This window comes from Limanda limanda, chromosome 11 (genome assembly GCF_963576545.1).
Source record: "Limanda limanda chromosome 11, fLimLim1.1, whole genome shotgun sequence".
Lineage (NCBI taxonomy): Eukaryota > Metazoa > Chordata > Actinopteri > Pleuronectiformes > Pleuronectidae > Limanda > Limanda limanda.
In genome coordinates, this window is record NC_083646.1 from 9,025,244 (window position 1) to 9,052,577 (window position 27,334).

At 44.6% G+C, this 27,334-nt stretch overlaps 1 protein-coding gene across 1 annotated transcript in view; it reads left to right on the forward strand.

The window, feature by feature from the left end:
• Positions 1-19,080: 19,080 nt before the first annotated feature.
• bcam (basal cell adhesion molecule (Lutheran blood group)) overlaps positions 19,081-27,334 on the forward strand; it is a 51,210-nt gene continuing 42,956 nt past the window's right edge. The window contains exon 1 of the mRNA XM_061082073.1: positions 19,081-19,261. Coding sequence (XP_060938056.1) covers positions 19,201-19,261 — 61 coding nt within the window. The 5' untranslated portion in view covers positions 19,081-19,200. The remainder of the gene's footprint in view (positions 19,262-27,334) is intronic.

A 27,334-nucleotide genomic window follows, 5' to 3' on the forward strand; every position in this document is an offset into this window, starting at 1 on the left:
TGGAGGTTCCCATTGAACACCCAGCTTGCTCAGCCAACATAACAACAATCTCCCAGTGTTGAACAACACAATGCTTTTTCTCATACATTCATGCATGTCCAGTGTGAGAGAATATCTCGAGTCCTGTCTATGTCTATTTATCGTGTAGTAGGAGCTGGTGTTAGTCTGTGTTGATGTTGTGAGGCTAAAGTCAGCCTTGTGTCTGTATGTGTGTTTTTAGAAATTAGACCAAGGCCAAAAGGGCGGTGTTGTTATAATCGTGGCCACAGTCGCTTCCCTGTGTGTAACACAAGTGTGCAGGGACACAACGCTCCACTGTTACAACACGTCTGGTTTAAAAAACAATCCGTCCCAGCGCGTGTGTAAAAGCTGATTAATGGATGGGTTTAGTGTTTTTTCTGTTTATAGAAGAAAGAAAAAGTTTGACCTGATTGACCTCCTGGAGAGTGTTAGTTTTTTTTTGTATATACATCTGCCTGGTGTGTGTGCGTGTGTGTGTGTGTGTGGTTGCTCGTCTGTGAGCCGTCAGCTCTTATCCTTCACTGTGTGTTTGGCCTCAGAGCAGGTGGTGTAAACATGTAACACGCCGCTCAGCCTGCCTGGCACCACAGGGCACTGCCCCACAGCAGGTGTATATATATCTGTGTGTGTGTGTGTGTGTGTGTGTGTGTGTGTGTGTGTGTGTGTGTGTGTGTGTGTGTGTGTGTGTGTGTGTGTGTGTGTGTGTGCAGGCCAAACACTAACCATGTGTCACAGACTTCTGGGTCTCTGTGAAGTTTGTGTGTGCGTCTCCCTCCTCGCCAGTGTGAATCCCTTCCACCTGTCACAGAGGGTGGGGTGCAAAGGCAAGATGATGGGTCGCGTAACAGATGCTGTCTACAAAGCCAGCCCAACTGACTGAATTGCCCAGTGTGTCCTCTGCACTGTGTGTGTGTGTGTGTGTGTGTGTGTGTGTGTGTGTGTGTGTGTGTGTGTGTGTGTGTGTGTGTGTGTGTGTGTGTGTGTGTGTGTGTGTGTGTGTGTGTGTGTGTGTGTGTGTGTGTGTGTGTGTGTGTGTGTGTGTGTGTGTGTGTGTGTGTGTGTGTGTGTGTGTGTGTGTGTTGTGCCCCTGCCTGTGTGCACGTCCAGATCAGAGCCTTCAACTCACTCAGACTTTGAAGCTGCAGCCCCGGCACTTTCTTCAGCACAGAACAAAAAAAAAACTGACAGAGGGAGACAGTCAGACAGCAGTGTGACAACCAATGGCTGTGGAGCTAGCTGACACTGACACCCAGAGATAGGAGGAAGTGTCCGTGTTTGTAGCTCTGTGCTTCATCATTTCTTTATCTCCCTCACTGTCTCCTCTATCTCCCTGCATGTCTGTGGGAGGTAAAAGGGAAATCTCCAAAGAAACGTGGGGAGGAAGTGTCAGAAAGTGACCGAATCATGTAACACAGCTTCCGGACTCTGCATCTAATAACCAGGAGTTCTCATCTCCAACAGCTTGGTGTCTCTTTCCTGTGCGAACCTGCAGAAGTATTTCCGAGGTTTAATGTGTGCATGAGATAATAGTTGGGATCCTTTCAGGTATGCTTCATCAAGGAGGATTGGTTGAGCCGTTCGGACCCCTGTGGCCTTTTGCTTGGTTTCATGTAGTTGGATTTACTGTAAACACACGAGCTCTTGATGTGGAAAACTTTGAAACCAAACCCTTTGGCAGTAGCAGAATTGATTGTATAGTTTTCTTAGATTCAGGGTATAAATAACAGAATAGTTTCTAATTAAATATACAAACTGAAGAATACAAATATGTAGTGAGTTAAAATAATATGACACATTAGAAGATTGATTTTATTATAGCTTCCAATGTGATAAAAGAGAAAAGCTTTCAAAGTGTAGCAATGAGATGTTCTTCAGATATGAAAAATAATCAATCAGTTGCTTTTCTTGACTGAACTTGCTCCAGTTTTTGAGACTTCAGTTAAAAGACTTCTCACCCTCATTCCTTCCTCTGTTTTCTCTCAGTCCGAGCTCCTTTCTCCTACAACTCCCTCCTCCAATCTAAACAATCCCTCCAATTCTCACTTTCTCTTCCCACCTTTCTATTTTAGGTCTGTGTTCCTCCTCTTCCTGCATGTCCACTTTCACCTATTCCCCTGTATCCTTATCCTGTAGTGCTGTGGCTTCCCTATTTCAAATTTCCTGATCCTCATATCAGGGCTAAAAATCTCTCCTCATTGTCTTGCTTGGTCTTTACTAAAAATGTTTATTCCATCAAACTCCTGAACCTCTTTATTCATCAATAATGGAATCACACATTAACAATTATTTCAAGGGAAACCTCATTCATATTTGAATATTTGATATCAAATGAATGCAGACGTTATACTTTGGTGGTCTGGTTTTCATGAATACATTAATAGTATTACTGCATAGGGTTAAATCAAAAACGAATAATTACAGATTTGATGTCATTTGTCAAAGGGATTAGGCCTCAGAAAGTTTATTCTGAGATGTTTCTCAATTACAGTTAATTGAGGAATATTCCAATAACTGATATTCAAAATGCTTGTGATTTCTTACACTCCACTAGTATAGAGATTAGAAACGCTCCCAGAAAACTGTCAAAAGTCCATTCTGAACTTTAATCTCTTTGGAAATAAAGGAAACATGTTGACACTGAATCATATAGTAAGAAGAATCACAGCAGCACGAACATCTGAATCAAGAACTCTAACTACTATAAAGAATATGTGAATAATAATAAAAACAGTTTTCTTACATCGGATTAAGAAGTGTCTTACAAACTGCTTGTTTTTGTTCTGATGATCCGTCACTTAATTCACGCGCATTCAATCAGCTTCTTTCCTCTGTTCCAATTTAAATCCTAACAGTGAACACATGACTTGTAATTCCACTTCAGCCTGTCAAAGTTATTTTTACTGTCATACAATAACTCCCATTGATGTCTCTTGAGTTTCTCCGAGTTAATGGGACTGAAGTTAAATTAATTTAATCAGCATCTCGCAATCTTATGACTGATCAGTTTAATCTCAGTTTTTTGGAAAACTGCAGGTATTGGATCTCCAGACCCATCTCGATTATCCCTTGCATTGTCGATGTATTAAATAAAATAATTTGTTATTGTCAATTATCCAAAAATGTATGAATATTAAGTGTCACATCAAAAAGATAATTTAAATAAATACACATTTTAATGATTCTAACATAAGGCTGCAACATAACAGAAACCAGGATAACAAGCCTCTGCCACGGCCCAACAGTTCCATTAAATTGGATTAAGCCGCTCCAAATCAAAAACACTCGTAGATGTCAGTCCCCTAAATATCCCAGATTTTCAAGATGAATGAATTGTTCCCTTGGAAGTTGGAGAAAATATCAAAGTCCAGTAGTTTCTGTGTAATGTTGCTTTCAAACAAACAGACAGGGTGAAAACGTTGTCTCATGGGCAGAGGTAGAGAGTGAATGGGTCTCACACTGTCTGAAAGCAACGTATCAGGAAGTGGGGTTTAAAACTGATGCTGTGAATAGAGATTTTACCAGTTAACTCAGTTAAACTTTGTCTTAACTGGTTCTTTGTTTCCCTTGTTCGAATTTTTCAAAGCAAATTGTCAGCATCACACAATCCGAGCTCAGACCTGCTCCTCACCAGCAGCTCGTGTTAGTGTCGCTTCAGTGTGATCATCTTGTGACTCTGTGACATGTTTCTCAATTTAATTTTGGGCAGAGAACTGGATCATGCAGCTGCAGACTGGTTGTAAGGCCCGGGCTGTAGTTTCTGTACGAGTGCTGTTTGATAGACTTTCCTTCAGGACACACCGGGCCAAGGTGTGCTGCTTGTATACGTGTGCACATGTGAGTGTGTAGTTGTGTTATTGGTGCAGGGTTGCCGAGGTGACGGAACTCATTTCATACCGATGTTGTGCTCTTGTGTTTCACTTGTTTCTCTGCACACCTCCTCTCCCCTCCCCCTGGACCAATTCCAACATGTCCTTATTTTCTCTCAACCTCCTCACAGCCTATTTTCTCTCTTTTCTCCTTGTTTTCCTTCCCCGCTCCTACCCTGCTGAACCCCTCCTGTGTTCATTCTTCATACTATTGTGTTGTTGTTCAGATTTGTCTGTTGTACCTGAATTATTTCTGCACATCTGTGCTTGTTTTTCATGTTGCACCCTTATCCTGCCTATTATTTCCAGCCTGGGAGTCCTTGGACCTGGAGGACCCTGAGCCGGTCAATGGGCTTTTGTTTGTGCGTCTTACCTCCCTGAAGAAAGAGATAAACTCCGCCATCCTTCAACCCTATCAATAGGCCACTGTCATCCTGGTGCACATGCGCGTCAGAAGGACGGACGGGGAAAGTGTGTGAGAGAGAGAAACAACTAGACACTGCAAATGTGTGTGCGTGCAAAAACAGTGAGACAGAGAGGGTGAGGTTGTGTTTGCAGAAATCTTATTAAGGGCTGAGCGCCTCCTCGTCGCTCCACTCACAACACTGTCAACACATCTCCTGGGAAACTTCAGTGTCTTATAGCTTTACTGTGTTCCAACTAGTGGAAATCTAAATTGTGAGTTTTGCAAAATGGCTCTGGCTACAGTGTTTTTTGCTGCTGGTTATGTGGCACCGGGGACCAGTTGGATTCACGACTTTAGGGTGAAAGAGAATCTGAGACCAAATGCCTCATTTGACCGCCGGACAACAGTCGCACAAATCGCACTGTACCATCAAAATCCAAGCAGACCACAGGGACCCATATTCATCGATAGCATTTAATTTGATGGCCGGTCGTGCCGTGGCACAGGGCCGGAGCGACATTAGTCTAACAGTATGCACCCCCCCTCCGGGCCTGCCGTAAACGTGCAGGCGGCAAAGCAGCAGGGTCACGCTACTCTGGGTCCTGATGGAGAAACTGTTCTCCTGATTTCTCTCTGTCGCGTTTTCATTATTTCATTTTCCATTACAGTTTATTTGTTTCTCTCGCCCCTCTTCCCCCTCTTTCTCCCATCTGGCTTCTCCAGCTGAGGTCAGTACCCACCACTCTGCCGTGGCACCGGGACGCAGGAATCTCATGAATAGCAATGCACCAGCAGGCCCCCTGACATTTGGAAAGTGGGTGTAAAACTAAAGTTCATTTCAATATTTTGATTGTACCAAGGAGACAGGATGTGAATGTTTTTTTTCTTAATTTTTACACTTTATTTTGATAAATCATAACATCTGGCATATCACAAAACCTTTCTTAGCTGGTAAATGGAGTTGTACAGATGTTTTTTACTTTGTGATGATTTTTCTCCTACACAGTTCTCTTTCTGCCATAACAACACAATGCAGCTAGTGTCCTCAGACTCCAACCTGCTATCAGTATCTCTGCTATGTGTAGCACGGTGTATAATGTTGCACATAGTTAATTATCTCAGCGGCTTCAGTTCAAGGTCTGGCCATCGAGTCTATTCACATGAGTCCTGTCTCATCCATTAGAGCTTGTGTGTGTGTGTGTGTGTCAGTGCAAAAAAACCCACTTTCGAATAGTCTTGATGTTGCTTTGCAGCCCCCGCGTCTGTTTCTTTAATTTTTGCCCCAAAAAAATCGCTTGACTGACCTCACTCCTCTCACTTTGCTGCTGTTTAACTGTTACTTCCTAATTTGTTTGCCTCCTCGCCCCCATCATCCACCCACCCACCCGTGTTACTGTTCCTCTCTCTCTCTCTCTCTCTCTCTCTCTCTCTCTCTCTCTCTCTCTCTCTCTCTCTCGCTCTCTCTCTACTCAGCTGGTGGTCCGGCCAGGAGGCAGTGCAGGCGTTTGAGCAGCATAATCTGCTCTTTCCCTCCTTCCCATTTCCATTTCAATCCTCCCCCTCACAGCTGGACCCATGCAGAAGAGGAAACCTGTAAAAGAATAAGAGAATGAATGTGGAAATATAAAGTAGAATAAAGAAATATAGAAATGTAAAGATGAATAACCAAATATGAAAGAATAAATATATGAACATTTGTTTTTCCATTTGAATTCTGTATATATTTGTACATATTTTTAATTATCCATATATTTTCTAGATATAGACTATTGATAAAAAAAAATGCCTTAATCCTTTCACTATTTCTTTTGCTCTTTCTTAACAGGAAGTAACCAGGGCATGGACTGGCACAGAGTGAATGTGGCAGTAGTCTGAACTGGGGAGGGAACGAAAGGATTTGCTTCCTCTGTGTGTGCCGGCTATTATCTGGTCACATGCATTGAGACGTCAATTTCAAAGTTACTGAGGAAAACTGGTGTTCACAGGGGACTTCAGCAGGGCGTCCCAAGTTCAGCTCAGCCCCCACGTGACCGAGGGAACCCGTTGATGATCGGTTATTGCTTCTTAGAAAGAGTTAGTGCACGGTCACACATGCACAAACGCAGCAGTAGCAAATGTGTGGTTGACCCCACTTGGCTCTGTCATTGGCTGAAGGTTTCATAGTGAGCTAAGATTGAGACTGATGGTGCTAGAAAATGCTTCTTAGCATTCGTCTGCTTTTGTGCATGTGACAGTGACCAGTTTTTTCTACATACCGTGATCTTCATTCTTCATCTTTAACACAAGATACTGTAGCAGATTACTCCTTTAACAAAGACTTGCCCTACTTGTAGCACATGCCTGAAAGTAAAATGGTGTGATTCCTAATAGTGACACAGAGACTTCCCCAGTTCACGATACACAGTTATTGTTCTTTAAGATAAGGACGTAAAGATGCATTGAATATAAATTGTCCACAGTTCCTTGTTTGTCTCCCTCTGCTTCTCGCCCACTTCCCTTTTGTCTTGCCACAGCAGAGGTGGTCCAGGCCATCGACCCCCATCAGACCCGAGCTCGCACAAGTCACCCTGAGCTCAGAGGAGTTTCACGGCCTCTTGGAGAAACAAATACAGCGACTGATTACTTCCTCCCACATTTTCTGCTGTTGAAGTACTAAATTAACCACAATGTGCCCACATGCAGTCAAGAGAGCTGACGTTGCAGATGCTGGTTTAGGTGAAAACCAAAATGCTTTTTTTCCTGATAAGCTCACACTCGAAGTTAGAGCACCTCACACTATGCACATCAAAAATCCTCATTGTCATATTCTTTATCACAAATACAGCACATGATGACATTCATGTGACACTCGGTGCCGATAGCCCTCAGAAGACAACAAGCAGCTGTCAGGGATTTGCATTTATATTCAAAAAGCGTTTCCCAGTCTGAGGCTGAAACAAAGACGAGCTCACTCTCAGCCTTCTGTGCCGTTATTAATCCAAGTGTCAATCACTGTCCTCGGCAATGCCGGTTTCCCACTTCCTGCTGCTAACTACATTAACCTGGATGAGCCGGTGGTTGAATCCATTCAGTATAATTTAGCATAAACTAAAAAACAGACAAAATCTCAAGACGCTTAATATTGTGAACTCTGGAAGTTTGAACAGTGAAAGAAATCTTGTATAAAACAGAAAGTCAACTGTGCTCTGGCCCCAGGACACACTCTGTTATTACCGAGGTTATATTATGCACAATTGAGTCCAAAAGTCTTGACACCACTTTCCTATAAAATAATATTATTTACTTTTGAGCAAATGTGTGCACTTTAGCACGTCTGCCAGGGAGGTTATGTTCTGACCCTTGCCAGTGGGTTTGTTTGTTTGCTTGTCAGCAGGGAAACACAAAATATACTGAATGGATTTTTACTAAAGTTGTGGAAGGACGAGATATTGGCCGATATGGAGCCATTAAAGTTTGGCTGAAATCCATGAGGAGGATCCAGGAGTTTGTTTTTTCCCCACCTTCCTTCCTGTGCTCTAATGAATGAACAAGACTGGTTATTCCTCGGTGGTTGAACAATTTCATGATGTCACGTGGACAATCATTTCTGCACAGTCATACCCAAAACTGAGTCACTTTGCCCACAACTGAGTCAATAAAGCAGGATCCAGTTTCATAGGCTTCCTGCTCCTGTGCCATATGACACATTACAATCAGGGACAATATCTGTTCATCTCTTCCCGCGGCCAAGTGCTGCGTCACCCCCCCCTCGCTTCCTGACAGCGGTGACAAATGACCACGAGGTCAGCGGTGCGTTTGTGATTTAACAGCCCGGCCTGTGTTGATGACATCAGACCTCTGTTTAGCGATGCTAGCGGAGTCAAAGTGGACTTGTGATCTGTGAATATGGACGATTGTCTTTGGATTGGAGGAACACAGGAGGCTTTGAGCAGGCGTCTTCCAGGAGAATCCATTAGAAGGGGTCTAAGTGTAAACTTACCCTCCAACAAACACACAGAATGATGTTAGTGTTGTGGGAGCGGGCCCCTGATGCACTCCTCTTAAGTGCTGCACGGCCCTGCACTCCAGTTTCAGTCGAATCCCATTTATGGAGAAACCATCTGCTGCCATTTGATTACAATAACAGATATTGATTTGAACGGGCAAGCTGAAGCAGCAGAAGTAATTCACTCACGCGGGGGGTAATGAGGTGCGACCAAATATGCTGACCACTTAATTTGGCCATTTAATCTTTAATGCCACGGACATTGTACACCACTTAAATCAGAAAGTGTTTCTGATCATTCTTTTTAGACAAATAATTAAAAAGTAATGTTCCATGTCTGTTTAGGTGAATCGGTTGAAGAAGTTCTCTGCTCGTGGCCGGCTCCTCTCGTTGCTGCCAGAGCAGTGAGGTGAGCGGCCATTTTTATCCATTTCATTCCCATTGGCAGCCCACCACAGAGCTGCAGTAAATCTCATCCTGACGAGTGGTCTGCCCAGCTCAGCTCGCCAAGATGGACGAACTGCAGGACCGCTCACAGAGGAGCCACCGGCCTGCAAATGCTGACTGCAGCTTTTATTGAAAGACGCCTTCTCCTCCTTCTCTCTCCTCATCACCTTCCCTCAGGCTGTCTGAAACACATCACTCTCTCTTTCACTTGATCACTTTCTTTTAACCCTGGCTGTACTCGCCCTCTCTTCTGTCTTTCACTCCCTCTCCAACCGGCATCTCATTTCTTCTTCGTCCTCCTCGTTTTCTACTAATTGACTCTCCACACCTCTGTCGGCCACCTACTGCTCTCTCTCGTCCCTGTCTCTCTTCTTTTTATTTCTTTGCCCCTTCATCCCTTATGTTCCCTTCATCTTCTTCCCTCCCCCCCCCTCTCTCTCTTCCCAATGCCCTCCCGTGGAGTCACAGAAGCCTGTATTGATGGCAGCACTTGGCCGTGGCGCATGAGCGTGTGTCACGGTTACTCAGCCCGCTCTGCACAGTCATTGTGGCTGTGATGCTGTAATGACCCCCCATCACGGGCAAGACGAGGAGAAAGCGAGGTGGTTTCAAAAGGGAGGCAGACGGGGACGGAGGGAGGGGAGCGGATGAGAGAAGAGATGGATATGGTGGATGAAACGGTTGGATGGAGAGATGAGTGAGGAAGAAGTAACTGGAATCTGACAAAGCGAGCGAGGGGAGTTTGTTTGGGGGGGGGTCTGTTGGTCAGTAGATCAGTTGGATTGATTTTAGTGAGAGAGAATGAAACAATCTGGGACTGTGCATCCCAGGAGACACGCTGCCCCTGGCCCCTGTCGTGGGGGGGGCACATCAGTAGAGATGTAATGGTTCAGGCTTCATTGGACACACACAGATGGGTCCCTGACTTGGGTTACAGCAGACGCACACATGCACACACAGGTGGAACAACAGATCCAGCAGCAGAGTTACACAGGCGTGACGACAGATTTGGTTAAATCTCAAGACAGTCACATGAAGAGATGTTCATTTGATTGTGATCAAAACTCTCTGAAAGTGTATTTTCTGGGTTACAAAGCTGTGATCCTTCATGTACTTACAATTTACAGAATTCCAAATCATAAAAATCATGAATAACTGTACCTCTGTCTCTCTGCCTTTGATCTATTTAATATGACATCTCTTCTTCCACTGATTCAGAATTTCGGCATCAATATTTACAACTGATCCAACACGTTGTTGATGGAACAAAAAAATAAATCATTATGTTCCATTATCATCTTTGCATCTGCATCCACTTCGGTCACAGCACCTATTTTCCAATGTTGAACATCTCATTTAAATATAAACTCCACATTGTTTTCTTGGCCGGCTCATAATTCACATAATGTTCGACGGGTCACTGGTTACACAATCAATGTGTGTGTGTGTGTTTGTGTGTGTGTGTGTGTGTGTGTGTAATAATTTGCAAAGAAAAAGGGCTTTTAAATCGCAGGGTAACGTTGCTCGAGGTGACACGAGGATCCCACCAGGACAGAGTAAACATGCAAATAAGAATGTGCTCACACATTGAGCTACTGTTTTATAAGGTTGACAGAGGTGTCAACACTTTTATATTCCTTTCATAACCCTGGGGCAGACACAGAGAAAATGCAGCTGCCTGCAATTCGTTCAGTGGTGAAGGACGATTAATATTCTATAAAATGGTTTATGTATTCATATTCCAGGCCTGAGGATCTGAGCGCAGAGATGACGCCAAACGTTGAGTTGGTGTAGGCACGATAAAGTCCTCACAGCCCAGCAGGCAAAGAGGGTTGTGTGTGTGCGTGTGTGTGTGTGTGTGTTTGTAAGCAACAGAAAGTGCAGTGCAGAGATGTTGGAGACTTTGAAGGCAAAGCGCTGAATCCTAATTAATTTCCCTCCTGAAAGCTGCATTTACATGCGTTACAGGAAAAAAAGACGTCTGAAGAGAAGCCAACTGTGGTTCAGGAGCATGAAAGAGGAAGATGCATAAAGAGAGAACCAGTGGAGGAATATATTAATTTAGAGCTTTGTAGGAAAGTCGTATTTGTTTGGGTTTGCTCTTGAATTTCGTTAAACTGTTCACCCACTTCCTTTTTATAGCCTGAGGTCATTTTCTGAGGGAGAAACATTTGTATTGGTTATTTGATTGTGACGGGCAAAATATAACTTTCAAAAAGAAAAGCTTCAGACCGTGACTTAAAAAATATACAGAATTAAAGAACTCTATAATAGGGACGTAAGGAGATCCGGTTTAATTTCTACACCTGACGCAGAGCATGAAAATTAAATAATAATAAACTGGGGATTAGGATTAAACTTTAATTAATCATAGACACTCAATTAAAAATCAAGCTTGACGTCGGTCTGCCTGTTCATGAAAATGGAGTCGGGTGTTGTTTGACAGCTAGTCGTGATATTTTAGATTCTTTCCTCCGGCCCGAAGTCACAGCATCACCTTTTTTAACATGGAAATTTAGTTTATTGCATCAAAGGAGTTTTTACCGAAAGATAGGAGCATAAATCAGTGGAAGCCATTTTCTTTTATATAAGCAACTTAATGCGCCTAAAAACTTGCCGTTTAAGTCGACTCTCGATTATAGCAAACCGCTCTGTGGATTGTGCTTCCCACACAGGCCGCCTACCCTGAGTCTCTACTGGTCAGGGCTGCTTTCACCACCTGTGTGAATCTCTATAAATAAAATAATGAAGAGGATGGCTTCGACATGCTCTATATAAAAAGTGCCTCGAGATAACTTGTGTCATGATACTTTGGAATTCAAAAAATTACAGGATCAGGATCTATCTGAAATCGACCAATAATTAGCTGAGAGAAACTACAGGAGCTATGATGTAATGACTGAAAAGTGCTAAGGCAGGTTATTCTATGTTTTCAGAGTTCGATGCAATATGAGCAAATGAGACGAGAATTGTTTTGAATAAAAAACAATGAGTGGTTTGTTGCTCCTGGGTCGGGTTCAGGCTTCTTTGACCTTCCCCAGTCAGACACCATTTTAACTGCACCATTCTCAACACCATTCTTAATCACTACAGGGTTTTGCCTATATGTATGGACAGGGATACAAGTACGTTGGGCCATTTATATGGACTTGCAGCAGGATTTAACCGAGACAATGGAAATATCGAAGTCCCACTGACACACACAACAGAGGGATCAACAGTCAACCTGACTTGCTTGTCTTTGGACAGACGAAGCCAATGGAGGCACCTGGTGAAAACAATACACAGAAAAGCACTTACCACTGCATCACTGTGATACCATCAGGAACCACACAGACTGTAGACGTATCATTACGTGATGGAGCGAAAGCTGCAGCTTGGAGCAAAGGCTTTATTGAAAAAAAGAGTTTCCTCAGAGGCCTATAAAAAAGTGGAAAAAGACTTGAAAGACCTCAGAGTTGCCCCCTGTGTTGCTCAGGCAACACACATTCAGGGGCTAATGGTCCGATTAATCAACCAGCTCAACACGCTGGCAAGTTAACTCTGACAAAACTTTAAATGAGATATATTCAGTTAGGGATTACCCGCACGAGAAGTACTATCGCAAATTGATTCTCTGTGTATTCAAATGGGTGGAAAGGAGGTTTAAATGATCTAAAAAGTGACTTATACGTGGGATGAAACATGCAAAACTCTGGGTCGGTCTTTGAAGAAAAGCAAAAGCAATCTTCATTGCCGTTTCCCTCATGGGCTTTTCAGTCCAAATACTACCAAACACAGAAAACAGAATTATAACACGCATCATTTGCGCTGGAAATGATATTTGGAGAAGCTCAGTGACATGGAATTAGAATCTGACCTTCGGGGGTTCAGACACGTTTTATTTGCGATATTGTATTTGAAGGCAGGACTTGCTGTTGTGAATCACAAATGATTCTATATCCTAGTTTAATAACCATGGTGTGGTGGGTGTGGATTTGAATGCAGATCGATCTTGCCGCTGTACATAGAAATTGTGCATGCATGTTGTATGATGAGCTGGATTTTCCCTTTTGAACTCAGTTGGATGCATGACAGTTGTTTACTCTTATGTATAACCTGGATCTTTTTACAGAGCTTCCACCATATCTGACCTTTATCCTGCAGTGACCCACTCCAGGTACTGATAGGGGTGTGGCCTGTATTGTTCAGCACTATTTCCTGTCTCCTGGCTGATGTCATCAGTGAGTAGGACTGATTTCTCTCCCAGAGTCACCGTCAAAGTACCTGGAACCGATCCAGGATCAATCCACTTAAAGACCCAAACACACATTGTGACATAAAAATGCGCTTCAACCCATTTGATCCCCGACACGACAAATACACAATGCATGGAGAGCACAACGTGTTGTACAGATTGTTTCTAGAGTCCAATCTGTTAAATCTGTCACATCTAAGGCAGGTGAAGCCAACTGGACAGAAAACAGAAAGCTACTTAAGGATGCGTCACGATGATTAGTTTGTTTCAGTGACTCTGCTGTTGGGTCTATTGATCACCGGAGCCAACTGGCAGCTACAGCAAGTGAGTCACATTACATGAAGTAGCGTTGCGTTCCCAGAGAATAGCTTCATCACTGCACAAAATCCTGCACCGTGACTCACGCACCGCTATGTATCAATGCCAGGAAAACAGCTGCGTGATCATCTGTAGTCCGGCCAACAGGACGCAGGCCAAGGGAAGAGAAGAGAGAGTCCGAGCGAGGGAGGAGTGGAACGGGAGGGGAGGGTGATAGAGATTTACGGAGGGATTGGAGTGGACAGAGATGGAGGGCACAAACGGAAAGAGAGACAAAGAGAGCGCAACAAAGAGATAGATCAAAGAGTCATGGGGGAAGGATGAAGCTTCGGCACATCTTTCATTCATTCTCCCTGCCACGCTCAAACCAGACATGAGAATTTATACGAGATTACAGCTACTCTCACTTTCTATCTCTCCCCCTCTTTTTCCTTTCTGACTCTACTTTACACTATTCCCCGAGGCTACATGTTACCCATCCCCTGACTTTGGAATGAAAGTTCTCCCCTCCTCCTCCTCTTCTAATCTCTTCCCTTCATTATTCTTTCATTACACATCGCGGTTCCCTTTGTAGTGTCTCCATGCTTCTGTTTCCCTTTATCCCTTTGCTTTAGGCTGATGTGTCAAATATTCTCCCTGTCAGGTAGCCTAATTTTTGACACAGGGTGGGGGTGGTAAATCACATAAAACAAGGGTCTATTAAGTGGGCTGTCTGTTTTGCAAGGTGTGACAATTTCCGTGCAAAGGGTGTCACACAACTGCACGGTTTCATTTCTCTTGAAGTCTCAAAATGCTGACGAGCAGACCGGCTTTGCTTGGATGTTATGACCTTTAGATAATTTAAACAGTCATGGAGGTGTTTGAAATGTCTGTATTGAAAAAAAACATGGCTCCAGGGATGGCATTGTCCATCTGCCTCTTTGCTCCTGACTGAAATAACTCAACGAGTATTGAAATGTTCCCCAGAGGTGGAATCCGAACTGACCTTTTTTTAACACCGAGCACAATGGGCAGATCAAAGTTTTCATGGAAGTATCGCATCGGGGACTGGATGGATGGATGGGCACACAATTTTTTAATCAAGACTATTCCCAGACAATGTATCATGAGTAACTTTGTTAAATCTGGTGATCCCTTAAAGGGGAACTCTGCTGGTTTTACACATCAAAGTCTGTTTATAGGTCTTGGGGAGTGCTGCTTCAAATGTGGAGAAAAAGTTGTATTTGGTTTTGGAGCTCCGGAGGGAGCTGTGCAAAGTCTGATAAATCGCTTCAAGTGATATGTGAGAAAATTATGGTTTGATCTTAAGTTTAATAATGTGAAATTCTGGGGATGTGCGGTTAGATACAAGCGTGTAAGACCCCTATAGTCTGCTCAAGGCTTCATTAGTATTTCACGCCATAATGCACCCAAATCTCAACTCCTTTTTCTTCTTTAACTGTGCATAACATAGAGTTATAGGAGTGCAATGCTAAGTAGGTGTAATACGTTTTCATCTAGTGCCATCATCAGGTCACAATTTGTATTCGTTCAATACTTTAGTCGATACAATCTGACGCAATTCTCACTGGCCCATGAAAATATGCTAAACTAATATAATGAAGACCTAATGAGCTTTGTATGATGCCTTTGCATACAATCAGGAGACACCACAGCCTGTTGCACTGGCTGTGAAAGCAAAGCAGGACTTCTGGGTGGTTTTAAAGAATCATCATCCACCAGATTAGGTGTTACACGTATGGAATGTTCCTAAGAACTGACATGTGGGGGTTGCAGTTACCGATGAGGACTTATTAGAGTAAAACACTGCTCTCCTCAGGCAAGTTTATTCCATGGTGCTGCAAAGGGTCAACTTTGCCTTCTGGGTATTTGCTGGTGTTGCAGTTCTGATGTTTTATATTTCAGAGTGACCTTTTGGATGCACAGGGTTGGTTTGCTGTGTGATGCAGTTGTGCTCTCTCTCTCTTCAGAGGTGGAGTTTTCCCATGTGAAGGGTGTCATGGATGGGTCTTATACACGAGTGAGGCGAAGATGAAGTTTAAGATCAACAGAATCATTGATGTGGCATCAGCAGGGTTTTGCAGACATTCCAACAGACTGCGGAAGTAAAGATAAAGATGATCCTAAAGGCAATGCTCCTGATTAATTCATCTTCATCTCAGCACTAGGATATGGCCATGACCTCATTAAGGAGCTGAGATGAGTTTTCTTGGAGGGCTGTATGGACGCTCCACAAGGATTTGGATGGAGTTGCTGTGTTTCAGGTACAGTATATCTGCAGAATGCCCCTGGATATGTCCTTGTGGAGGTATTCTAGGAAGGTAGAAGATCCTGGAGCAGATCCAGAACCCATGGGAGAGATTACATTCCACCTGGCCTGGGAACATATCAGTGTCCTTGCGGGAATCAAGAGTGCATGGGGTGAAGGACATGTGGTTTATCTATAGATTAGTCATATGACTGCAACCTGTCACCACATCCTGGTAAGATGTAGGAGATGGGTTCATCTGTGAGTGGATTCAAATGTTTCCATTGACTGTTAAAAGACAAAACAGGACAATGTCAATCTTTAATGGCAAGTGGCTGTGGTGTTGTGCTTATTCAAGACCTAGAATTCTTCCATGTACTGTTCATGAAGAAAGTGTGACTTGTTAGTAAAGGACTTTGCACCATAACACGAGAACAGTACAATTACACTTGTTTACTCGTAGCTTAAGATAATATGTGTATCCAACACATGTATAAACTCAAACACATATAATCTTTATGCCAAGTATGGGGGACACAGTTTTGAAATAATAGCATTTGAACCGTGCTTTGCACTTGAAGGATTATGTCGAAGAACACAAAAGACAGTGTGTCTGAAGGATTACTACCCTATCATTTCAAAATGTGTCTTGTCTGACAGAGCTTTTACAAATCAAGTACACAGCTGCCTCCTCGTGATGTTCATGCCATTCTTTGCTCAACCTTTCTTACCTGTAGTAACTAAATAACCTGAACCTTGAGACGCCGAGAAGACCTTCTGCTTTCTGTCTCTGGGAGTGAGGGTGTGCTAAGCTCCGGGAGACACAAATTTCATCATCAGAGGATACAAAAGGTTGTGTGTGGTCCTGCGTATAACTGCCAATTTATTGTGTCCGTGTGGACACACGGCATGAGCTGGAAAACAAAAATGGGCACTGAATTTAATAAGACTGTGAGGAGACTACGACCTCCACCATGTTTAGTTGCTTTTCTTCTTGTATGGATGTCACCATTTTGATTTGATTTGGACCACACGTGCTCAGAATATCTAGACACAGATCTACTGTTGATGTCTGGTATCTGTCCACCAAATAGAGTCTAATACAAACAACTTTGTGTCCGTGGTGTCTGCAGCTGTCTGCCAACATAACTACCTTCTTTCCCTTCCTCATTCCTTCTTTCTCTTTATTCATTACTTCTTCCTGCTGTCCCCTTATTAATCCCTCTCCTTTCCTTTCCATGTGTCCCCCTTCTCCTTTATACAACTTACGCCGTCCTCTTCTGTGTCAGGAGGACAAATCCTTTCCCGTCCTTATTTCTCCTCTCCTCTCCCACAGCTCCATTAGGTAATGAGCCCATCCAGTAAATCACACCCTCAGCTACTGTACGTACGACCAAGGGCCTTATGTAAGAATACCCCGTGCTCGCTTAAATCAGCATTTACCACAGCAATGCAGCATGATATACAGCGGGTATTATGTAAAGGCTCACCACACTAAGTCCATCACCACAGGACATAGAACTTGTTAGTGGATCTCATGTCTGTGCAGCATGGAGAGGTGATTATTACTGGCTCGATAACAGAGATAAGTGGCTGTATTGATGTTAGATAGCCAGTGCGAAGGCTGTATCTCCCTCCTGCTGTCATTGCTCGGAACAGACTGAGAGAATGAGAGGAGTGAGAAGCTTAACTAGCTACCTAGGTCCCATTAAACTCTCAGTAGCCGACACACACTGCTGCCAATGACCTCTCATTGTGTATAGACCAGCTCTGTTTGTGCATTCCAGCTATCAGTGCATGCAAAGGTGGTGACTGCTCTGTATGCTGCTCCGGAACAATTTGCAAGTATTACTTTTCATCTTGAAACGGGCCTGAGAAAATATTAACCAGCTGTTTTAGACCAGCTATGTTTGGAATGTATGTCTTTGAATGCAACTGCTCTGCCAGGGTCTATTATTACCTGCAGGGTGTGCCGATTATCTGCATAGCTCCAGAGTCAACCTGTCTCCAATAGAAAGAAAAATGGATGTTCTCGGTGAGGATTTGGATGTGGTACCATTAAACCATTTTACGCAGGACTAACATCTGTTTTTGCTTTTCCAAGTGTCAGCTTATAGGATTTGGCTTAAATCAACTTCATGGGTCACACAATACCAACTCCGAGTATTCAGACTGGAATTATAGCATTGTGAATAAGCCACTTAGCCCCTCATGATAACTGTATATGTGAATGGTAAATACCCACATGGGTTGTCCCATATACCCTGTAAATACCCAAACAGATTCTGAAGGGATTACATGTCTAGGAATGAACGGTATGTCTGCCAATGACAGACAGCTTAGCCCAGTCCCATGAAATGGCCTCTGGTTGCTTTGAAAATGAAAATCACTATTCGAGACATAATGCTAGTTGGGGTTGTTAAAGGTCTAAACCAGAGCCGGAAATTTGTCTATGAAAAGCTGAAGAAGACCAATTGTTTTTCTCCAACAATTCAGTTTGGGGGAGAGATCTAGACATCTGGATAATGATTACTACCTAGTAGCCTTGAGCTATAGAGGATGAAAACAATTCCTCATGGCGGCATATTAAATTTTCTACTTAACCCAATGTTAATTATTCTACAGCCAATTTTTTAATGGCTAATTCCCCAAATCTGTGTCATTATCTCCCTCATATTCAGGCAAGAAAATAAATGAAACTATTAAGTAGAGCCTGACCGACATAGAGTTCTGGGATCGATGCCAACATAGGTAGATTAGTTTGGTTAGGTTGTTAATGATTGCAAAGACGTCGTTATTAAGCCCATGACAAATGTCTCAGAGGATTGATACTTTACATTTCTACCAGAAAGTTTATAATAAACAACTAAACATCAAAAAACGCATTAATAAACAAATACATTAAAAAAAACACCGATACTGATATGTCTGTGAACAGCTAATATCAGCCAATATTATCAGCCATATCGGTCGGGCTCTATGTGCCATGTTGACTCTAATCAAGTTCAAAAATAGGTTTACTATTCTGGGCTATAGGAACATAGTAAACTGTGGATACAGAACTTAGGTTATTTTGTCTAAGGTTTTATTTATTTATTTATTTAGTGGAGTGGCAGTGAGCTGGAGCGTCATGATAAAATCACTTTTAAGTTTCTTGAAAGAAATCCTGCGGGCCCCAGTGGACCCGGGCTACTACACGATTAGTCAAGCAGGTCTTTTCACTGCAAGTGAGGTGGAGAGAGAGAGGGAGAGAGAGGGAGAGGGGAGGGGGTTGTATTGGGAGGAGGAGAAGGAGGAGTGGAGTGGAGGGGGGGGTCACCTTTTGTGCAAATACATCAACCAAGTGAACTGCCACCACCAGCATCAAATTTCTGCGTGTGTGAGAGAGAGGGAGAGAGAGAGAGAGAGAGATAGAGAGAGAGAGAGAGAGAGAGGCACCCCTTCAGCAGAGAGATAGAGAGAGAGAGAGAGAGTCACTCCTTCAGCAGAGAGAGAGAGAGAGAGAGAGAGAGAGAGAGAGAGAGAGAGAGAGAGAGAGAGAGAGAGGTCCAGAAAGCTTTGGAGCAGTGGTAGAAGGAAGAAGACTGTAGCTGCTGCCAGATATTTCCTCTCTGCACAAAGACCAGAAAACAACGTGAATACTTTTCCTTGAAAAAGTTGAGAGAAGCGGACATGGACGGGACAATGTTCGGACGCGCGTCGCCCCTGTGCACCTTGCTCTGGGCTCTGCTGGGTAAGTCTCTCTCTCTCACACTTTCCGCGACATGCTTTCTAAAAAATGATTCTCTCCCTCCACTGACTTCCCCTCGGCTCGGAGGAGCAGGTTGTTCCTGGAGCTCCAGGCTCCAGCTGCAGGTTTTCACTTTCCCTCTCCCGCAGAGGAGAACGTGTCCGGAGCGGCTGGTTCAGTTCAATCAGACACTTTGTAGTTTGTTGTCGGCTGAACAACCTGTTTCAGATTGTAACGATTTCATGTTTAAACCTCAGTGGAGTTACTGGGTTTAGAAGGAGACATGTTACTGGGCAGCAGGTTCCCACAGCCCCGGACTGGTGGTTATGGTTTTGTGGCTCCGCACTTCTTTACGCACGTCTCTGCGCACTGGACTGCGGTGGCACCGGGGGTCTCACCTCCGGACACCGCATGTCAAACCAATGGGCATTAACTAAGTATAAAACATGTTTAATTTTTCAAATTAAAACTTTTTTTGAAAAACACAATGTCCACCTGTGGAAAATGTGTCCTTAAAAAACCCAACATATTTAAACCATTAATGTCCACAATTTCACAATTTGAACCTCCTATTGTTTATTCATCAGTTTCACCTGCAGAGGAGACTATATGGTTTTATTTTGAAGGCCCTGCTCAGCCAGTCCTTCTCATGTCTGGCTGCTGCTGCAGGTTCCAGCGCTTTGATGTCTGATCTGCTGGATTTGCGTCTCCAGTTTGGCAGAGTGCCTCACCCTCCTCCTCACTCACACCCCCCACACCCTCCTCACCCTCCACCTCACTCACACCCTCCCACACCCTCCTCCCAACCCTCCTCACCCTCCTCCCAACCCTCCTCACCCTCCTCCTCACCCTCCTCACCCATCAGGGCTGCCAGAGAGGAGCCGGTCTAAATGCAACTTGACTTTGGCCTTAAGTGATCTGTGAAGGAAGGTTTTGTGGTTATCGACCCTAAGCACCACTGCCTATTGGTCCCAGGAGCTGCTGTGGTTTGTCCATAAGTTTATTACTGACCTCAGTGTACTTTGTACGTTGACCTCCAGTGGTTAACGGCCCCTGCAGGGGATTAACAAGCTGCTGGTGAGATCATGTTGAACTGGTTTAATATTCTCTTTTAGTGTAAAAAATCTCGTATTATATGACATTGCTTGTGATCCATATAAGATCCGTATAAGTTGTGCTATGGGTTATTTGTTTGATGTTTTTCTTGAGAAATCTAGCGTAGCCGTCAGATTCTCCTTTGAGGCTATTTGTGTTTGTCGAAATCTAATTTGCGAGAATGCTTTCTGGTAATTTGGAGAAAGCAGTTTTTTGTATTCCCAGCCGGAGCAGCAGCCTCTGGTGGTTTGAAGCAGGATGAGGTAAAGGGCGGGGCTGAAGTGATGTCCGACTCTACCCTCCCTCCATCTTTCATTTCCCCCTCTAAACCAACCTGTCCCCAGTGGATCATTGTGTACTTCTCAACAATTCTGAAGCCATTAAATGAATTGAATATCAGATTCGTTTCACTTCCTCTCATGTTCCCATCCGCTTCTCTTCTCTTTGCACCACTTCGTTTCCCACATCTTCTTCTTCTTGTTTTTACGATCGGCCTCTCCCTCTTTTCTGATCTCACAGACGCTTGTTGTCCTGGTCTGCCCTTCACGGAGCCTTTTAACAGGTGTCGGAAAAAAAGGTGTACCCTGTAATTGATGGACGCTGTGTAGATCACACAAACCCTCTCCAGCTGCAGTGATTCAAAGGCTCGGGTCCAGGTGCTGAGCTCTGCCGCCCTGAAGTCTGAGAGAAGGATTGTGTTTGTTCTACTTTGGTGCAACATGAGTTTCTTCAGGGAAAAGCTTTGCCAGGTCTTATTCTCTCACAAACACACACATACACACACACACACACACACACACAAACACACACTGGCATACCTCTGTCTAATAATAGCAGCTCTTCTTGGGTCTCAGTGGGATTCTGTCACACAGACCCACATTTTCACAATTAATGGTCACACTCTTGCAACTTGCAACTATGTCAGTGTTGCGCATGCAGTGCACTAAATAAAACCATGGCTCACCGAGCACCTGGGTGTGTGTGTGTCCTCTCCTGCCAGTGTGTCTACACACATTTCTCGGCCTGTATATAGATGTTCATATTTCTGACACACGGATATGTGATGCATGGCAACGCAGGACACCCCGAGGTGCTCAGCATGCCTGGGCCCGGGACCGCACTGACCCTTTGACCCCACCCACCCCACCCAGACGTGTTGTTAAATTGCTCCTGCTCGACGCTTCTGAGATGCCACTGAGGTTTCATTTGCAGCTAAGGACACCACAGAGGAAACATGCAGAATTATAACTTCATTCCTTCTGAAATTAGAAACAATCACCAAGGAAGTGACAAAGAAAAGTCATGATTTGAGTTAGTCAGTCTTAGATGCTCTCTTAACTTAGATTTTTTTGGGGAGGGGGATGAAAAAGTACAAAGTCACCTAAAGGTAAAGAGACCAAACAAGAGTCAAATGATCAGATGAGTCCGAGCTAAGCTGTAGCAACACCAAAGTATTCAGAGAGTGGTGGAAAGAATCATTGTGACAAGCATCAGCTCAGTTCAAGGTGTTCACCACTAACACGCAGCGTCAGCCTCTTTGTCTATCGCTGCCTTAATTCCCACAGTCATTTCCTCAATTTTAATTTCTCTCCCCCCTGCCGGCGCAGCATCAAACGTGCACCCCTGCAGCCATGTGTAATTATTATGGTATTAGGCCAGAAAAAGAGCTATTTTGCCTTCAGGAGATAAAAACCAGAGGACTGTTTTTTTCAACTCTGTCCTGGGGCCCTTGGTTTCTGACTTCTGTTTGTGCAAGCACACACGTGCATCCTGGAATGTATGAATGCAGAAGCTCTCTTAATCATTCACTGATAAAATGCATTCACTTAACTGTGCATTCACACAAATGCAAAGTAGTGTACAGATACACACATATGTGCTGTAAGAACACACACAGAGAGCCTCCCAATTGCAACATTCTAGTGTTACGCAACACTGGAAACCTTAGCTCGTATAGCAGTGAGTGACAGATTAATAGCTGCTGGTTTGGGAGAGCAAGTCCATGGTTGCCCCCTTGTCATTTGGGCCCTGGGGATTTGGGGGGGAGTGGGTCTTGGAATGGTTGGCTTGTTACTATCGAGGTGATTCATTCCCCCTGTGTGTGACTATGTGTGAGACATTGACGGAGGAGAGCACTGAGATGGAATGAGTGGCATTCCTCCGGACACGCTGGAGCTTGCGCTGTAATGTGTGTGTTTGTGTGTCATCACTTAAAATTCTGTGGAAAAGGGGTGGGTGGGGGGGGTGGGAGACCCTTTCTTGCTGTTAAAGCCCCCTCTCACCACAAGTCACAGGCAGTAATCCACGTGTAAACATGTAGCCTCAGTGTGGCCGGCCTCTCACCACACAGAGTACAAGTGTAGAGACGGAATCTGTTCACAGCCACGGTGCATTCTTGTGGTTTGACAGGGCGTCACTCAGCAGGGGGTCCCCAGTGAAACATCAGTCACTCACAATAAAAAAGGCCCGTTTCCCGCTGACTCGTGCAAGGGAAGTTCATTAAGTAAATACTGAACTCCGGGACATGGGTTTCAGCTTGTCAGCCTTTCACCCAACTGGTGTTTATTATTGAACGGCACATTAAACCTAAGACAGAAGTTGGATACGGTGCTGATGTTTCCTAGTGTGGTGAGCACCGGTGGGAAACCGAGCATCAGGAGATGATGGGTTCTACGCGTGAGGTTCATCCTGGTTGGAAGTAACTAAGACAGGATGAGACAGAACAGTTTCATTGCCATATCCTTCCAGGAGCTTCAAAAGAATTGAAGCCACACACACACACACACAAACACACACCAGACACACTTTTTTTCTCTTTAAACAAAAAATAAAAACATTCAACCAAAGTAGAAACAGAGGATATCGAAGATATGTAGAAGAAGAAGAAGAAGAAGAAGAAGAAGAAGAAGAAGAAGAAGAAGAAGAAGAAGAAGAAGAAGAAGAAGAAGAAGAAGAAGAAGAAGAAGAAGAAGAAGAAGAAGAAGAAGAAGAAGCCGAGTTTAGGATCAAAACTCAGACTTCGACCACACACACACACACACACACACATGCACACACACACACACACACACGCACACACACACACACACACCACACTTCCATAGAAACTCATAAACACACACAAACAAAAGCACCAGCTTTGTCTATGCCTCTGTCTCATCCCTTCTTATCTCTGTCTGTCTCGGCCTGTCTCTCTATTACCCGACATTCTTTCGGTTTTGGTTCTTTACAACGACACTCGAGAGCAGCTCATTGGACGTCCACTCCCGTGTGTGTGTGAGTGTGTGTGTGTGTTTGCTCGCTGTGATTTACCCGTGTTGCCTTTCGCCCCGTGCCGACCACTGTGCTTTTGTGCGTGGGTCACAGTTAATGACCCTTCATAGCATCAGTAGGATTGCCTGCTGTGTTTCAGTGCCAGCGGACTCTGTTTGCTTTCACACCCGTCCCAGGAGCCCCATTCCTCAGCAGATTTATGGCTGCTATTAATGATTTTAAAATAAGAATGACCATCCTCCCCCCCTGCTTGGCACGTTCATTGGTTTTCACTTTCAGAAAGCGCAAGTTCAGCACGGTGTCAGCCTCTGCCCCTGTCCGTGTTTGAATCTTCAAAGCAGGTTTTATAGGTCTGAAAAACGTTGAGTAGTACTGTAAGTTGAAGATGAGAAAGTTGGGGGAAAAAAAGAGAAGAGCAAGGGAAGGACGGAAGAAATCAGAGACGGGGGGGGATAAACACAGATCTTTTGATGGGATAAGAGATGATTAAAGCGGAGTTTTTTTTTTCTTGCTACCGTGCAGTCTCCTCTCAGGGGAGGGAGGGAGGACGGTGGCGATGGGTGATTTCAAAATGCAGCCTTGAGATGAGGCTCCACATCTGTGTGTGTGCGTCCTTGTCTCTCTACATCCGATGGTTGTTTTTAGTCGCAGGGGCGAGGGGGGGGGGGGTAGGGTTGGGGTGGTTTGTGTTGAAATTCAGGGTTGGAGCAAAATTGGAAATTCACACAAAGCTCTAGGAGGGAGACGAGGCTAAGTGCTGCCAATCCATTTATCAGCAGAGTGCCGCAGCAAGATGAGGATAATTTCTCAGCGTGTGCTTTAGTAATGTACAATATGGCACTGGGGTGAGGTCTCTCTTAGTCGTGTGCAGGACAAATCTGCACCAGCAAGGAAATACGATAAACTACATATTATACATCTGCCTCGAAACATTGTCTTTCTTCAACACTCGTCTCGTGTCCTCGTCCGGCTGTTTCGATCGATCAAACAGCCCGAACGTGGAGATGAAGCTGAACAAAAGCGATAGCGGCACAGATATAGCAGCAGGGCGGATCAGACGGGCGGACTATGTCGGGGATTGAGGAATACCAATTAGGGATGGGGAATGCCGTGGAAAAGCCTGGATCTGCGGCCAAGGAGATCATCTTCCTGGCAGCGGAGGAGAAATCCTAACCCCAGCGCCCCTCCAACCCTAAAGCCTCCATCTGACTGCTGGCTGGCAGGCCGTCCTCTGGGAGAGCCGCAAGCTGTTGCTTTTCAGACATCAACAGTTGCCTCAGCAGCAGTTGCTGAATGCACCCCCCCCCTCTCCCCCTCTACTCCGACTACAACACACACACACACACTCACTGGGGTTCCATTACCACCTTGTGTCTTTCTACACCACCAGTTTTTTGCCCGGTGTGGGGGAAGGAGAGAGAGGAAGTGAAACTCTCTGCGGTGCACGCACCCTGAGTCTTAACTCGTTTGCCTCTTCGTTATTTCGTTATCCCCGGAAATCGACGGCACATGATTTTTGAACAGCCGACCATGTAACCGAGGCGAAATATGAAGCCTGGGGACGAATATTTAAATTCCCCTCTGACCCAGTAACTCTTGCTTCCCAGGGAGTGGTTTGAGAAATATGATGGTAGAGGAGCCCCAAAGGATTCTTCTCCTCCCTTATCTATATTGCATGATGATAACCAGGAGGGTGACTTAAAGTTCACTGGGCTACAGAAGTTTCTGTGTTTACACGCGTTATGTGCACACACACACACACTGTACACACATAGCTCACATTGTCCAATCTCCCGTCTCCATCTGTTGGAGAACATTCCTCTGCGTCCCCCTCACACCCCACCCGACTTTAATCTGGTTAATGGTTAAGCAGCGGTGGTTAACCTCTCCGGTGAGGCTGGTCACTGTTTGACAATGAGATCCTATTCCTTTAACTGGGCCGGGGGGGGGATCTGGGAGACCGGAGTGGGAACTTTAATCCTTCATGGTGGGAAGGAAGAGGAGGAGCAGTACGTGGAGGAGGGGGAACGTTGGGATGGTGTGTGTGTGTGAGACCCAGAGGTGGTATTTGTGTTACAACACAAGTGTTTGGTGCTGTGTGTTGGATGTTTGCTATGACTTCACGTGTGTGTGTGTGTGTGTGTGTGAGAACAGGGGGCTCCCCATGTTACCTGAGAGCCCGGCCAGGGTGTCGTCACCGAAACAGATCCAGTGTCAGTTTTCAGGCTTCCTGAGTCAAGCAACTTGCCTAAGGACATAACCCGTCTTTGTTTTATTGAGGTTTCACTTACCAGAGCCCCTCTGAAACAACTACCACAGCACAAAAGTTCCCTTTGCACCTCTGCGCCTGTGTGAACTTGACTTTGAAAGGGAGTCGAGGGGTAAAGTTACTGCGCTGTGACTGTTAATGTTCTCATCACGTCAGTTCCTCTTCTCCTGACTTCAGTGTGAGTTATTTTAGTTTCCTCTTAGTTATATCTCTCCCTGGAATTCGTTTATGCGGTCTCACTACTGCACCCTGCTTTTGCCCGGCTCTGTGAATCATCACCTCCATCACCGTGTTTTCCTATCTCTCCATCTCTCACACCCCTCTGCCTCTCTCCTCATCCAACCCTGTTTCACCCTCCATCCGTCATACGTCATCCCTGCCAAAGGCCGTAGAAAACACATGCATCATCCTGACCATGTGTTGTTTAATCATCGCAAAAGTCTCAAAAATAGGAGCCAAGACAAGCAGGGCGTTTTCAAATCGGTGGTGATTTTTAGCATTTAACTGACAGTTCAGCTAATGGCAATAATCAAAATCCAGAAGGGCTTTGACTTCCACTCCCTTCCCGCTGATGTACATGGATTTTCAAAGTTGCATCACTTCTGTGCTGCAGTGGTAGAAAGTCCTCCATTAGGTGAAGTGCATTTTTCAAAGCTGTCCTTCAGTTGGGGCCATGTTCCAGGAATACAAGCAGAGTCATGTTTCACAGCATTGTGTTTTGATTCAGTCTACCAGGAATAAAAGTACAGACCTACTAGACCTGCTCCATATGAATATTTAATCCAAAATCAATTGCATTCAATTGGGTTATGGCTCCATCAGGCTAAATGATTCCCAATTACGCGTCTGTGCAATCTGCAGAACAACAAACGTGATGGATAGTTATTGTGGGGATAATGTTGGACTTACAGAGTGGCTAACTGATTTAGCCTCTTGTTATTAAGGGCTAAAGTAATTATAACCCCGGTTTTTTTTCCTCGAGAGCATCATGCGTTCAGCCCCGACTGCCATGTTGCGGCAGTTAGTCTAAATTTAGTTAACTATTAGTTCTGAATGATTATCAAGCTGGAGTCAGCTGAACGAACTGTACATTAACGTTGTGCTTTACCCGTGAAGGATGAGTACGATAGATGCTCGGCCATTGCTGGCTGCCGTGTGGAGTGTTGAGAGGGCCTGAGAGCTTTTGGACAGGCAGGGTGGAGGACCCTCTTTGATCCCCATTCCCCACTCACATCACACACACGCACGCACAAACACACACACGCACACACAAACACACACACGCTCGTTCGAGATTCGTCTCCCTGGAGAATGATGGAAGAAGCACCAACTCCCCCTGTCAATTAGCAATTTGGGAGTGTGCGGTCCACTTTGTGTGTGTCTGTGTGTGTGCATTGAAGGCAGTGTGCGAGGGTGGGGTTGGTTAATGGCAGGGCCAG